Source organism: Crinia signifera, chromosome 2, assembly GCF_055691185.1.
Source record: "Crinia signifera chromosome 2, ASM5569118v1, whole genome shotgun sequence".
NCBI lineage: Eukaryota > Metazoa > Chordata > Amphibia > Anura > Myobatrachidae > Crinia > Crinia signifera.
Genome location: NC_139218.1, coordinates 360,958,872 through 360,974,138, shown reverse-complemented (window position 1 = coordinate 360,974,138; position 15,267 = coordinate 360,958,872). Strand labels below are relative to the sequence as shown.

The 15,267-nt window shown below is 44.8% G+C and overlaps 1 protein-coding gene across 6 annotated transcripts in view; it reads right to left on the bottom strand.

The window, feature by feature from the left end:
- The window catches only part of ATP8A2 (ATPase phospholipid transporting 8A2), a 683,532-nt gene that overhangs the window by 152,940 nt on the left and 515,325 nt on the right, over positions 1 to 15,267 (bottom strand). For all 6 annotated transcript variants that reach the window (XM_083169883.1, XM_083169886.1, XM_083169885.1 and 3 more), the window contains exons 31-33: positions 9,261 to 9,322; positions 9,100 to 9,156; positions 6,829 to 6,936 (exon numbers count right to left, since the gene is read on the bottom strand). In XM_083169883.1, the coding sequence (XP_083026009.1) occupies positions 6,829 to 6,936; positions 9,100 to 9,156; positions 9,261 to 9,322 (227 nt within the window). The remainder of the gene's footprint in view (positions 1 to 6,828; positions 6,937 to 9,099; positions 9,157 to 9,260; positions 9,323 to 15,267) is intronic.

Genomic DNA, 15,267 nt, shown 5'->3' with positions numbered 1-15,267 from the left:
AGAAATCCTAGGTTGATGGGTGTTTAACTGAGGATACAGCTGATGTGTGGAAGGGGTATTAGCTGCAGGGAATGGAAGCATGAAACACTACCTCTGCTACTGAACTACACATCCCAGCATGCATTGTCACATTTTTGCTGTTAGCATCTGTCAAAAATGTGTCAAGGCATGCTGGGATGTGTAGTAGAGGAATACGCACGGACGCGTTTTTCAGCTTAGTGCGCTTGAGCAATGGCTGGACAGCGCATGTGCAACTCTGTTCGTCCATCCATGCTCGCACCATTGCGAATAGAAATACACTTCAATGGAGAGTTAAATGGAGCTTTGCGAGCCAACTAAACGCCGCCCGCACAAACGGCCGCATGCACGTGTATGGATGTTTTTCATAAACACCCATTCGCAACCTTGCGTGCGGCGCCGACCATCAAATGATTTCTTAAGTCCTTGCAAATCTAAGTCACTCTCTGGTGACTCAGATTTGCACCACCCATCTACATGAACAGGGCGGGCAGCTGACATCGGTGACATCAGCTGCCCGTCCCCGGCACCCACGTCATTCCACCATTCGCATGGGAACGCCCAGCATTTGCATGGGAACGCCCATGAAACGCTGAGCGATCCCATGGGCACGGCCCGTGCCCGCCGCCCGCACTGCTCTGTGCGAACGGCCCAGTGACTATGAAAGTCGCCACGTCCATTCGCACACAGAGCCTGCACATGTGCATAAATACACAAAACATCACTCCCCATGCGAGCGCGCGGGGGAGAGAATCAATCAGAATGACCTCCCATATCTTGTGTGCATTCATACTGTGTATGCTCGGTAACAACCTTATGCACTTAGGGGGGATGCACACACCTCAATAAGCATCTCCGTTGTGTCTGAACAGTATGTATTAGGAGTTCTGACATAGGCATTGTTCACTGTGCCCAAGTTGGTGCAACTGCGGATTCTGCATAGTCGTGCATGCTGTATGCATACATATGGGAAAAAAACACCAACTATAAGAATTATTGGCGCCTTTAAGGCTGCATTTGGTCCTGTGCCGCAATGTGGATGCAATTATTGATGACTTGCTTTCTATTCCCTTATATACTACTTTTAAAGAAAAAAATATCAAGGGTAAAATATGGTTGGATGAGATGCATCAGGTTAGTCAAAGCAGACTTAGGTAAGTGTGGGGGGTGGGGTGTAAAACCTATGTATATATCCATACTGAGGAAACATGTGGCGCAGGCCAGATGCCTCTGAGGCTACAATCTCACCCTCCAGACTCAGCACAGTAGCTGGGATACAGAGACGGCAACTTTTTGAAAGACGTTAGAACTGCAGATCACATGGCCAGAGAGACTAGACAGAATGCAGAACCTGGCTGTAGTTGGTTGGGTATCCGGATGACTAACAGACAATGTCTAGGTCAATAGTTAATAGTTCGACACCAAAAAGTCATCATTGACAAATATCAACATTGGCTTAAAGGTTGACATGCAATAGGCGACAAATGAAAAGTTTGACATGACTATTTCATGATATTTTCCAACTTTTTGGAGGCAGAATACAATTTGGTGGTCCATGTGCTCAGGTGTCAACATCGACATGCAAAAAATGTGAAAAACTAATTTTCCATCCGTATGTGCGTGTATCTGAAATGCATCACACTCTCCATCCCGATCTGTTTGTAGAGCATCATAGAACAAATGAAGATGCACGGTAGTAAAAATGTGAGAGGCCTTCCTGGTAGGTGACTGGGAGGTCACAGGGTGGCGACAAAGATGCATGGAGATGAAGCATCTTATTGGAGTGTTGCAGCCTTGCTGATAAAAGCGGAGGCAAAACTGGGGGAAGTTTTGATTGGGTGACTGGTGGTGCACCTTAAGCATTAAAAGCGCTTCTATAGAACCTGCGAGCAAGTACACAGTCCCTGCACATTTGAAGGATGTGGAAGGAAGGGCTTTGTAGCAGCATACCTCACAACTTATTCTTTATTCTAGTCAGGACAAATTAGGGGTGTGGCCTCTTGGCTAAGGGGCTTGGCCTACAATTGCGCCAATTAAAGCCTTGTCCCATTTTCACTGCTGTGGGGGCATGGCCAGCTTTCTAGGAGCTGTTGGTCATGCCTCCTGTCTATCTCTTCAGAGAGCTTCCAATTGCCCCCTTCCACCGCCAGACAATGCCGACCCAGGGTGGGATGCTGGACAGTCACAAAAATTGTGACAGCCCCGCAGTAATCGGGGCAGTTGGGAGGTATGTAGCAGCATTAGCATCGTCAAAGAAGACAAAAGAGGCAAGGACTGCATCTGACTCGTCATCCAATAATCTGCTCCTAACTGGTCTTAAACGCTAACAATTACGCATAAGTAAGACTAATAATAAAACTGCATTATATTGCTTATATTAGTCTAACCATGATTATAGATAACATCTATCCAGTCCAGTTTTAGGATAACATCTAATAGTATGTAATGGTTTTTTTATGCATTGCATTTCTTTTAGCTCTCTTATTACTGCCAAATGTATAGAGTTTCTGTGGGAATAGCTGTGAATATACTGCTCATGGCCAATGTACAGTCAGTAGATCTGGTCTCGGCAGCTGCCTGGGAGCCGGCACTACACTACGGCGATAGCTGCTGCTGCTCTTAAGACGCAAAACCACAAATATGTTACAACAACAATTTCTGCCACAAGATGCTTAGATCCATGTTTTGTTTTACTGCTTTTTAGTGGGGATTTTAACCTTATTTGCCCTTTATAAAAATATAATTTATCTTTTTACATTTCTAAAGTAGAAAAAAATAGATATGTTTTAACAGGAGAGCAGGGTGTATGGAAACACATGGTTCAGAGGTGCTTGCAAATGCCATCCAATCTGCGATCTCATACACATTGGTTGTGTGAAACTATACAAAAGTTGCAGCCGTAGGGAATTTGGGATGCCAACAGCTGGCGCCTAACTTGTGTATATCTGTTGGTCATCGACCTTCTGAGTAACACCATAATTGTAGAACATGGCCATGAGAAGTAAGATGGGACCGCATCCCTGCCACCCCTGACCTTCTGAGTAACACCATGGTTGTGTAGCATGGCCATTGGTAGTAAGATGGGACTACGTCCCTGACACCCCTGACCTTCTAAGTAACACCATAATTGTAGAACATGGCCATGAGAAGTAAGATGGGACCGCATCCCTGTCACCCCTGACCTTCTGTGTAACACCATGGTTATGTAGCATAGCCATTGGAAGTAAGATGGGACCGCATCCCTGTCACCTCTGACCTGAGTATCACCATTGTTGTGTAGCTTGGCCATTGGTAGTAAGATGGGACCGCATCCCTGTCACCCCTGACCTTCTGAGTAACACCATGGTTATGTAGCATGGCCACCAGTAGTAAGATGGGACCGCATCCCTGTCACCTTTGACCTGAGTATCACCATGGTTGTGTAGCTTGGCCATTGGTAGTAAGATGGGACCGCATACCTCATCACCCCTGACCTTCTGAGTAACACCATGGTTATGTAGCATGGCCACCAGTAGTAAGATGGGACCGCAGCCCTTACAACCCATGACCTTCTGAGTAACACCATGGTTGTGTAGCAGGGCCATTGGAAGTAAGAAGCGACAGTATCCCTGTCACCCGTGACCTTCTGAGTAACACCATGGTTGTGTAACATGGCCATTAAAAGTAAGATGGGATCACAGTTGGAGGCTGACAACCCCTGAAATGCTACAATATGCTGCTTGAGGCACCAATACCCCACACATTACCATGGAATTTATCTTCATTGTCAAAATGCCTAATCATCTGCAGTTTGGGCTCTTTTTCCTGCGATTGATCACCACAATCTCAGGAAAAGAGCCAAATTGTAGGTGAATTGCTTTGTGTATGGGGGCCTTTAGTGTATGGGGGCCTTTAGGTAGATGCGCATGTTTCCACGGGATAAGTAAATTATCTTTATGTGAAATATGGTTCTAAGCTGTGAGAACAGACCCTAGCTTCTACATAGAATGATACATGTAATACAACGATATGTGTATCTAAGGAAACAATTGCCACTATCTTTAAACATTAAGTAGACACATTTGCTGCTGCTGTAATTCTGACTAATAACTAATTTTCACAGTTGCTGTAGAGACATTACACATAACATAACAGTAATTAATGCTTATTTATTTAGATAGATCAGGTACTAGCGTTCTCAAGGCTGACATTTGCAGTGCCTTTAGTCATACAGAAATTAATCCCATTAACTCTGTGTTCTCCTATAGTCTCAGGTTCCCTCTGGGAACACCTGTCAGCTAAAACACTTTGATCTTTTCAAGGCGCATAAGGAAAACGCTAAGAGATAAAGTATAAAATAAGCAAAACTGTCAGACCTGCCCGGTTTATTAGAATAATACAACTATGTCACTAATGGGGTTATTCAGACCTGATCGCACTGCTGCGAAATCACAGGCTGGGCGATAATCGATAGACTGCGCATACGCGAGTCCATCCTGCGATACAGTCCTGCTACTTACTGCTACTACATACTGAATGTGTGTAGGAGGGACCACAGCAGGAATCCCCAATCCCTGTTGTGGTCCGCCCGGCGCCGACGGTTGCCGCATCCCCCCATAGGTTTCTATGGGGGGGATGCGATGCTGCCCAATGTATCAACATCGGGCAGCATTGCAGTGGGTCCCTGGGCTACTGTCTTTCTAAGATGACGATAGCCCATTGTAGCCTATGGGCTACAGACCACACTTCTGGCGGGGCAGTGCAGTCAACTGGGGGTCAGTGCTAACCACGCATGCGCAGACCCCCGGCACCCAGCAAAGCAGAACGCAGGGACAGTCTCCTTTCGGAGATCATTCATCTGAAAGGATCGCATATTGCAATGCGGTGCTGGCCGGTATATGCCGCCCAAATCTCATTTCAAATGCGATCCAATAATAACTGGGCCCCACTGTGTTCTAAACTGCAGTAGTGGATTTCCCACTAGGCACATGAATGGGGGACTCTTGCTGGGGGCAGCACAACAGGCTGATGAGGCAGGTGATTCAGGTGACTGATGTAGGCGGAGCAATGGGCAGCAAACTATGGTCTGGGAGGTGATGAGTTTGGGTCTGGTTTGGCGTTCTGGAGGCATATGGACTGGCCCGAAATGGGGCAGTAAAGTGAATGCAGGGGTTTGAGCTCCTCTTAATATTCATGTTATTCCCCAGTATCTCCATGTAAAACCACAATGAATTATCTAAACTTACTTTTATTTCTTATGCTGATCGACAAATACGGGGCGGGCGCTGGCGTCATGTGATGTCAGCCGCCCGCCCTGACCAGGCAAAACCACGCCTGCGCATCCAGGACAATGCCCAGCATTTCATGGGGATGCACATAAAACGCTGGCTGTTCCCCTAATGCCGCCCCCTTCCCGCCTCTGCCCGTGTGAACTCGCCAAAGGCATTCGCACAGGGGGTCTGCACATGTGCATATATGCGCATACTCAGACCCCCCACCATTGAAAACAGTGCCGAATTCAGATCCGGACGAATGGGTCTGAATCGGCCCCTTAGTGTTGCCAAGAAAGAACAGAAATTACAATTGTCTGTTTTTGAAAATCATCAGCTCAAGTAAATCAACAGCCACACAGAATTACAACCTGAACAGAAGTGAAGAATGGGGTGCCGGATGGGGTCCCGACTGTCAAAACACCGACAGCCGGGTTCCCGACGGCCGTCGGCTATTTTCCCTCATGGGGGTCCACGACCCCCATAGAGGGAGAATAGAATAGGTGGCTCACGTAGAGAGCCACCGTGCCCTCAAGGGGCTTAGTTGCGCTCACCACGCTGTCTAGGTCCGGCCAGTCGGGATCCCGACTTCGGCCTAATGACTGTCGGGATCCCGACTGTCGGTCCCATGTACCACACCTGAAAAATGCCCATCATCTATTAGTCTATGGGGCTAATTCAGCATGGATCACAAAAGCAAAATCTTCCTTTAGTGGGCAAAACCATGTGCACCGCAGGTGGGGCAGATGTAAGATTTGGGTGGGGTGTGTTCAAACTGAATTCTAAATTGCAATGTAAGAATAAAGCAGCCAGTATTTACTCTGCACATAAACAAAATCACTCACCCAAATCTAACTCTCTCTGCACATGTTACATCTGCCCCACCTGCAGTGCGCATGGTTTAGCCCATTTGAGAAAGATTTAGCTTTTTTTCTGATCCGTGCTGAATCAGGCCCTATAATTAGCGGATTCTGTGCTGTGGTTTTCGAACCGACTGTTAGCAAATCTCTGATTTAAATTAAGTTCCGTGAGAAACCGCTGATGTTTTCCCGATCTTCAGTTCAGATTCTGAGTAATTTTGTGGTCGATTTTTTTTTTTTTTGGTCGATTTTTTGCCTTTAGTAATTCTAAGATTTGCAAAATTAACAAAAAATTAATGAAAATACATAAAATCGGTCAAAAACTTAATTTAGTAATATCACCCCTGCATGTTATTACTGCAGGCAACACCTACTCGCTATTTGTTCTCAGATAGTAATATACATACAGGTGTAGCCACACTCATCGATGCCATGTTAATCACGATATGCGACTCCTGTGATGATTGGCGCGATCCTATCGCAATACAAATACATATAATTCGCTCCCACAGCTCATAGAACTGCACTGAGCGGCAATATCGCAGCGTGGCGATTCCGCATCACAGGCGTAAATTATGCGCAACAAACTGAAGTGAGCGGTGACGATCCGGCAACAATGAACCACATCTGTAATTCTTACATAAAGGACACACGTTCTTACTGCATGTTTCTCATAAAAACACAAGTGTTGTATAACAGACCTGTCCGAGCATATCGGGTGCAAGAGGAATGATAGGCCAAATAGAGGAATAAGCACCAAAGAACACCAGCCACATCAGCATGCTTCCCCAGACAGCAAGGTGACTGAACTGCAAGACAAAAGATAGCTTATTACTAAGTATGTGCTCATCTTGGCACAATGCGTAATATAGAATGCAGTGTGTACAGCAACAATCTGACCGTGTTCAGTAAGATCCACAACTGACTCTACTGCTACTGTATGCGATATCTACAGAATGGATATGGGAAGATGGGAAAACAAGCTGGAATGGAAAGCGAAAACCTATCTGCCTACTCTCCCAGAATACTCTCTCTGCAGTTGAGAGAACTCCGATGCCGGAAGAGACATTCCATCGTGTTGCGGGGATACGGTTGGTGCAGGGGGAGGCGAGTGTTCGGCGGGACAGTGTTTACCTGCTCGCTAGGCAGCGAACATACTAGTGTGCCGGTCTGAATCGGGCCCTGCGGCACTTCCTCCGGCCTCTTACATGGACCTCTACGCCAAGAAAATGTAAAAATATAGGAAACTAGGAGGTAAAGTTTTTATACATTACCCCTAGCCATCAACCCCACGCAATGTCTTATGCCTCAGTGATGTCACTGGGGCCTAAGATTTGGATGGGTACAGCCTAAAAAACCTTGGTTCCGCACACAAAATAGCTGCCTGAAGAGAGCGTGTTTGGGAACTTTTGACTGTCTCTTTAGGAACTATTGACTGTTTATACCATTACCTGCACTCTCAACAATATTTTGACATTTGCATACTGTAATACATACACTATGACATCATTACCAACATTCTCCTTGATAAAGGCCACAGGCAGTGGCTGAAAACGCGTTCAGAGCAGATGATCCTGACTGTGTGTGTGTATGGATTTGGACCTGTGCCTGCTATCCCTAATTTGACTGTGCTTCCCGGGATCCACTGTCACATTGGCCCTTATTCTGATTGAGTCGGATGGCTGCATGTTCGGACGGACAGCCGATGTATTGTGTTTGCGCATGTGCAGAGGCGTTTCTGAGCATGTGCAAATGCTGCGCACGTCCGAATACGGCGTGAATTCCGTACAGAAAATGATCGATCAGAACAATCCGAGCAGGGGGTGGAGAGGGGCGTGAGGCTGTTTGGGCTCATTACCATATGCGTACGCCCTGCGTTTCATGGGCGTTCCCATGAAAACGCTGGGCGTACGTATGGTAATCCGGCCTTAACGCATATGTGGGGGGCAAACATCTGACATAGCCGGATGCCAGCTGCCCGCCCATATCCCTGCGTTCGCACTGAGAAATGTCCGAGTGGTCTGGAGCACTCGGAGCTGTCTGACCGCTCGGTCCATCATTCGATGGTCGGCGACCATCGGAGGATGGGGGAGGTTCCCACAGATGGGGGAGTTGTTCACATGAAACATCCACTCGCGGTCCATTCGCTCGGCATCTTACCGCATTTGGACGGTGTGAGCGATCCGTACGGTAGGCGGGGCTAAGAACATTTGGTGGCCGTCCGAAAATATGCTTCCTTCCGAGTCAACTAGAATAAGGGCCATTATGTGAGAGTGAGAACTGTTTCACATCTCACTTCTCCACCACCTTCGGTAACAGTCCACTTCTATCATTTTTCCCCCACTATTTTACAGTAATTGTTTTAACTGTTGTTTCAATAAATGGTATTACACCATAAACAATTCCTTCTTTGTTTATTTGGGGCAATCCATGTTATTGGAGTGTACGTATTGATCTCACTGTATGGGACCCTATGATTAGATCCCCCCCAAAAAACAACTCTGTGCTTTAAGGCGGAGAAGAGGATCATTATCCCCTTAAGAGGGATGTGCGGTATCTATTTGTGTTTACATCTAGCTGTCTTCCAATCGGTATAACCAGAGAAGAGGATCCCCTTAATCAAAAAAAGGATGTATTTGCCTATTAAAGCTAGCGCCAGTGGAGGAGACACCCAACTTTTTTTTATTACTTGTATTGTTGTTTTGGTGTTAGGGCTCACCATATTGGGGGTACCCACCACAAGGCAGCTTTCAGCGCGCCCGTGAAATAATTCTCATTTATTCTTGTAGCACCCCTAATAAACCTAAACATCTCTCAGATTTCATTCACATTTCATTTTTAATCAGTCTTTCTTTTTATTGATAATTTCAAGAAATGAATACACTCTACTGAGGTTGCCCCCATTTTCCCAAGTGTTGCACAGTAGGTAGGTGAGCATGACATGTTATTTCTCCACATTAAATGGTACTTACCTTGGTCCATGCTGTGGTTTCTAAGCCAGCTTTTAAACAGACCGTCACCACAACATACTGTAAATATAGAATAGAGATAAAACAGCATAAACATCCAGCAATAACACTGAAAGAAATGTGAAAACACAAAAGAAAATTGATGTTCCCATAGAGGTACTTACAGTGTAAACAATATTTCCAACAAATAAATAATCGGTGACATGACCACTGCTGAACACAGCATCTGTAGGAAGAGGGAGATACAGAAATGGGTAAGTCCCCTGGTGCTTACTGGTAATTACTGGTGATTACTGGCACTCCCCGCTACTTCCCACCATTCTGGCCTCATTTGCTGATAAGAATATTCAAATGCACATTACTGGTTATTTTGTTTACATATGGACTTTGAAATAAAAAGCTTCTGAAGGCTGGGCGGTAATTTTCAGGTTGAACATTTACGTTTCAAACAGTGATGGGAAGAGACCCATAATATGGCTGTGGTGCCCAGTAATAAATCAAATTGGAAGCCATTTTGGAAATCTCTCTTCTGAAATGTCCAACATGTGTCCCAGAAGAGAACTGCCAGCTCAGTAGACATTAGGACTGGGGTGAGTGATGATTAACAACTGATATATCTTAGCTAACAATTGTTACTAATTCTGGTAGGAAGGGTCCCCCTTTAGCCACCCCTGTGCATTTTATATATTAATAGTTATATAACTTTTATTGCAATGCAAGTTTCCCCCGCCGGATGGATAACAGCTATAGGCATGATTGAGTATAAAGATGCAGTACAATACTGTGGCACAGCAGCGGACTCAAGCTGCATTTGCATCTGAATAGAATGACTAACTTTCCCGGCATTAGAATAAAGAGGCAATATCAGCTGCACCAACAGATGCAGTTACTATGGCAACTGCATCCACCTCTGAAACAACTCCTCCTGCAGTCATCTGAGCTGCTGAGCTACCATTGGTCCTTCACTGTGTTTGAATCAACCAATCCACAAAGAGTACAGTAATTATAGCTACTGAAATATAAAAACTAGTTATTTCAGGTATATTATCCAGCTCACTCACACAAATGCCTTTGCTGTATATCTAACATCATAGTAGCTTTACTTTGGTCTTAATGCAAAAACTGCTTACTATGAAAACAATGCATGTTTTACTCTTTTTGCTGTTATGTTGCCGAAATGAAAACTCCGATATTTTCCAGATGTTTTCTTTCCCAGTTATTGCTTGGTAACAGTGAGCAAGCATCCCACCACAAAATTCCACCTCACTTTAGCACAGCAACAAAATAGCTGATTCCATTTAAAACATCTAAATGTATGAATTATTGTATTGTATTCATTGTTTACAGGTTTTACTGGATATTTAGGGAACCACAAAACACTAGTAGAAAGGTAACAACATAATACACGGCACATAAATCACATGAAGGGTATGTTTATTCTAGGAATCGTTAGTTACTTAATGGTAGTTACTATCATTATGCAGCGAGAAGAAGGATTTTATTGTTGAAAATGTTCTGTTGCTGGAGTTTAACATGAAAACTTCCTAACGGTAAGAAGAAACAGTTTTGTTGTCCAGGACTGACAACTTTTGTGCATGGCGGCTTTGCTGGGGCTTCCAGTAAAAGTAAAAGTAAATAAAAAAACTAAATAAAAAATAAATAAATATAAATATATATATATACATCCACCACCACAATAATGTTATATAGTGCCCTAATATAACAATTATTGGATAATTTCTGTCTTTCCACACCTTATATAAAAATCAAAGGATTTTTGCATGTATAACACATTTAATAAAAACCGTGTTCAACAAATAAAAAGCATTTTTCTCATCAGTTCTTTGTTACAGGAGTTCCATAATTCTCAGAAGAAATCATGTACCCGACGCGTTTCGTCTCAACGAGACTTCATCAGGGGTGTAGTTTTTACATAAATCTCATAAGTCCTCTACTTTTAGAGCAAGGAAGAAGATTCAATATAAGGTTGTCATGGTAACCAATAGTTCAGAATAAAGAATTTAGTGATCCCTCGTTGTGCAATAGATATGTGTTTTTAAAACACACTCTCTTTCGGTGGAATCCACAAAGGAATCGTACAATACGGAGAGATGCACTTGAAGATATATAGAGAATTGAATTTAGCAGGTGCCGGTAATTAGCTCTGTCCGTAGACAGCTCTAACCACCCCGCCAAGTGGTCGCCGCCTGTTGACAAACCGCTGATGTCACAGTAAGCAGGGAGCGAGCCGTCCGCCTTTGGCAGTCAGCTCAGATGGAGTACGCTGATCTGCCAGGAGCGACTGGGGTTGTGAGCGGTGTAAACAGACCTGGGCTGTTGATTTATGTTTAGCTGGAACCAGCGTAACCACCAGCTTTAATCAAACTTGCCGGTTCTTCCATTGCCTATCATCAGGAGCTTTCCCCGTGCTTACAAGCGACTTGCCATCAACATCACCGGCTGGTTCCGGCTAAACATAAATCAACAGCCCGGGTGAGTTTTGGGAGCAGCCATTAGTCCTACTTGATTAACATTAATTGTCCTAATTCAAGGGTGCTTTTGTAATATCTGCGCCCGATTGGCTCTCTTAGCCTAGGTCTGTTTAGCAGGCGAGCCTATGCCTGCTCGGGGGCAGGCCGCTGACATCACATGACATCAGCGCCTGCCCCCAATTCGCCAATCAACTGTGCAGGATAAAACTAAGTATAGGCTTATAGCCTAGCGGGCCGGTCTGAATAACCCCCAAAATGCAGTCTGCTTAGTAGCAGTTTTACATGGAATGAACAAGCCAAGAGATTAAAGTAATTTGAAGGTCAAACCTCCTTTTTAATTTGACGAGTCAGCTTGTTGCACTTCTATATGGATTTGTAGCCAGCATCTGATACACAGAAGAGACAGTTACTTTATTGTTAGCGGACACAGAACAAGTCAAAAGTCCAAAAAGTTATTTACAGCAGATGGATTAATTCTCACTGTCTCATTTGGTAAAATAAAGAAAAAATGTTTGCACTGAGGTCAGGCTTGGTTGGGCTATTGAGCTGAAGCCAGATAAACAGAAAAAGGGTGTAACTACATCGCCATTAACCTCATAATTCATAAATATGAATGTTATTGCGGCCTATTTATTTCCAAGCTGTTCCATCACATGTATGTAATTATGAGAAAGGTCTGCCAAGCTTAACCCTTTAATTACTGAGCAGAGCCATTCCAATAACACGGTTAAACTGTGCAGCCCACCACCGCCTCGCGTGTGCTAACGATATTATTTTAGTGCTGTCAGCATGAATAATTTTGTTTCTTTTTTAGAGCCAAGCAACCTCTGCAGCTCATCAGTCTTGGATACATAAATGAAAGGGAGATGTAAACCCTTTATCAGTGTTCTAGTCTGTGTAGGGTTTCTTATATTGAATAGAACTATTGTACGTTGGAAGTTCAGGGAGGCACTAGGGTAAGTGTAGTAACAATGTGAAGGACGGTAACAGTAACAGTAAGACAATAACAAGCAACAAGGACGCAAAAGTCCTGAACACAGGCACTCAAGATATGACGTGGCCCATAGATTTGTAGGAACTGGACATAAGGGATGGGAAGGAATTTCCTAATTCTTGGATATTCTTTGAAACAAAGATGACATTTTACTATATAGTCAAAATCGATAGCTAGAATTGCACCGTGTGTCCACAGCATTGTTTACAAGGATACATGGTGAGCCATGCCAGGGAGATTCAATGAGTGACAGGAAAATGCCAGGTACAGGCAGTGGGTGACAGAGTAAGGCAGTGGGTGATACCAGGGGGACGGGGAGAAGCAGGGGTTACTTGGACAGGGTGATGGGCAGAAGCAGGGGGTGATGCCAGCGAGAAGCACTGGGTGACAGGGAGAGGATGATGGGGAGAGGCAGTGGATGGTAACAGGGAGAGAGGATGATACTGTAGGTAGTGGATGACAGAAAGAGAGGCAGTGGGTAAATGAGAGGCAGTGGATGACAGCCAATGGGTGATAGAAACAGTGACAGAGAGGCAGTGATCGACACGGCGAGGGTGACATGAGTGGTTGATGCAGGGAGGCAGTGGGTGACAGGGAGTGGGTGACGGAGTGGCAGATGGTGACGGAGTGAATGATAATGAGTGGGTTAAGGAGAAAGGCAGTGGCTTACAGGGAGAGGGTGAAGGAAAGAGGGAGTGAGTGACAGGGAATAGGTGATGTAGAGAGGCAGTATGTGACAGGCAGAAACAGAGAGCAACAGTGACTGGGTGACAGAGTGCGAGACAGTAGGTGACAGGGCTAATAATACAGGAAGGTGACAGATAGACTGTGGGTGTTAGTCAAATGGTGACAGGGAGAAGCAGTGAATTATGGGAGAGAATGTCAAGGAGTAGCAGTAAATGAATGGAAGTGGATGACGGAGAGAAGCATTAGGTAAGAGGTAATGGATGATGGAGGGAAAAGAGAGCTTTGATGAAAGACGTTTCATATACATAGTGTTACATCATGAGCTAGTGAAAGAAAAATCAGAAATAAAGATGACGTACGGACAAGATATAGGACCGGAGGTTCTGAGAGCATGGAAAAGTCTTCGGAAGTGCAGAATGATGGCTAAGAGAAGGCTGTATACTCCCATGAGGTCACAATGACGCATTATCTGCCATTTTGACATGTTACCTTGCTCTCCTGTTTAGCTTTTTTGTGTTTCTAGTGGGTGTCCGAGAACCAATACAAAAAAGGTACCGAGATTTTAAAGAACCGATTTTTGTATTTGCCTTAGCTGCCAGCAACTCTAGTTACAGCACTGGTGAAGGCACCTTCTCAATGGAACTGCTCATTTATGAATTAATTTATAGGATGCTTCTATCCCGGGATCCCAGTTACTGGTAACATAGTATATTACTCTATAGTGGCGGTTTTTACCTATGGGCTGCGGGGCCTGTCTGTGAGACTGCACTGGCTTCACTGTGACTGGCAGTGACTATTGGAAGTCCGACCTGCCAGTCCCTCAAGACAGTCCCATTGGGAGGTGTTCCCTCCCTCCAGGATGCCTCTCTATGTGCAGCTGCAGGGCAGTCCCTAAAAACGAGTTCTGCGCATGCACAGTACTGTGGACGATACTGCGCATGCGCCAGACCCAACACCGTCAATACAATTCTAGGGGTCTGCTCCTGAAGCAGCCCCATAGAGGCTGGGGCCAGCGCTTGTGCAGTACCAAAGAGGCTTGCGCCGGTCCCGCGACAGTAATCAGGACAAGAAGATGGAGGCGGCGGTGGCAGAGATAAGAAGACGGAGGCAGCGGTGGCGGAGATAAGAAGATGGAGGCAGCGGTGGCGGAGATAAGAAAACGGAGGCGGCGGTGGTGGAGATAAGAAGATGGAGGGGGGGGGGTGGCATCTCGGCAGACCCTCTCCTCTGATGAGGTAAGAGCCGCCACTGTGTATAAGCTATTATCCTACATGAGGAAAATGTATTTGCTTTCTCTCACGCAAACATTCAGCATTTAATTTCCATACTTAAGAGACGTCAGTAAGCAGCGACCGTTCTCTCCTTCCTACATGTGTGTTGATATGAGCACATTCTTTACCCTGCCAAGCATGTCTACAATTTTTTACTAGACCAATGTTGAAATGAAGATCTTATATATTATATATAATTTGATATCTGTTATTGAGCTTGTAATTGTTAGAGAACAAACGGAGGTGTTCCACGATTCACAAGTCCCTCACTTGCTACTACAATATAAGTTACTAGAAGGAGGCAGGACACTCAGGTGCGGCTGAGACACACAGCATTATACTGCCCCGCTCTAGCTGGTCTGATTAATCGAGCTTACGGTTTCAATAGCCCTTTCCACACACTCTTCTCTGGGGACACCATGTAAGAGGAGACTGGCCAGGTGTCCCCAACCAGGCTGAACTATAAAGACACTGGTTCTCCTATACGTACAAAGCATCACATTTTATTTCCTGTTGCACTTGGCCAAGCTTCAGACAAATGGATGACTGCATTAAGTGCACTTCAAATTCAACTAACTAAATCACATTACTTTCAGGTTCATGACTATATCCTATTAAGTCTGTGTTCAGACAGGCATTTAAGGAATACAAAAAATGCTTTTACTCTTTCCAAAGACATCTATCTAGGTTCGTTGTTTATTCTTTGTTTATCTTTACCTAAAATCTC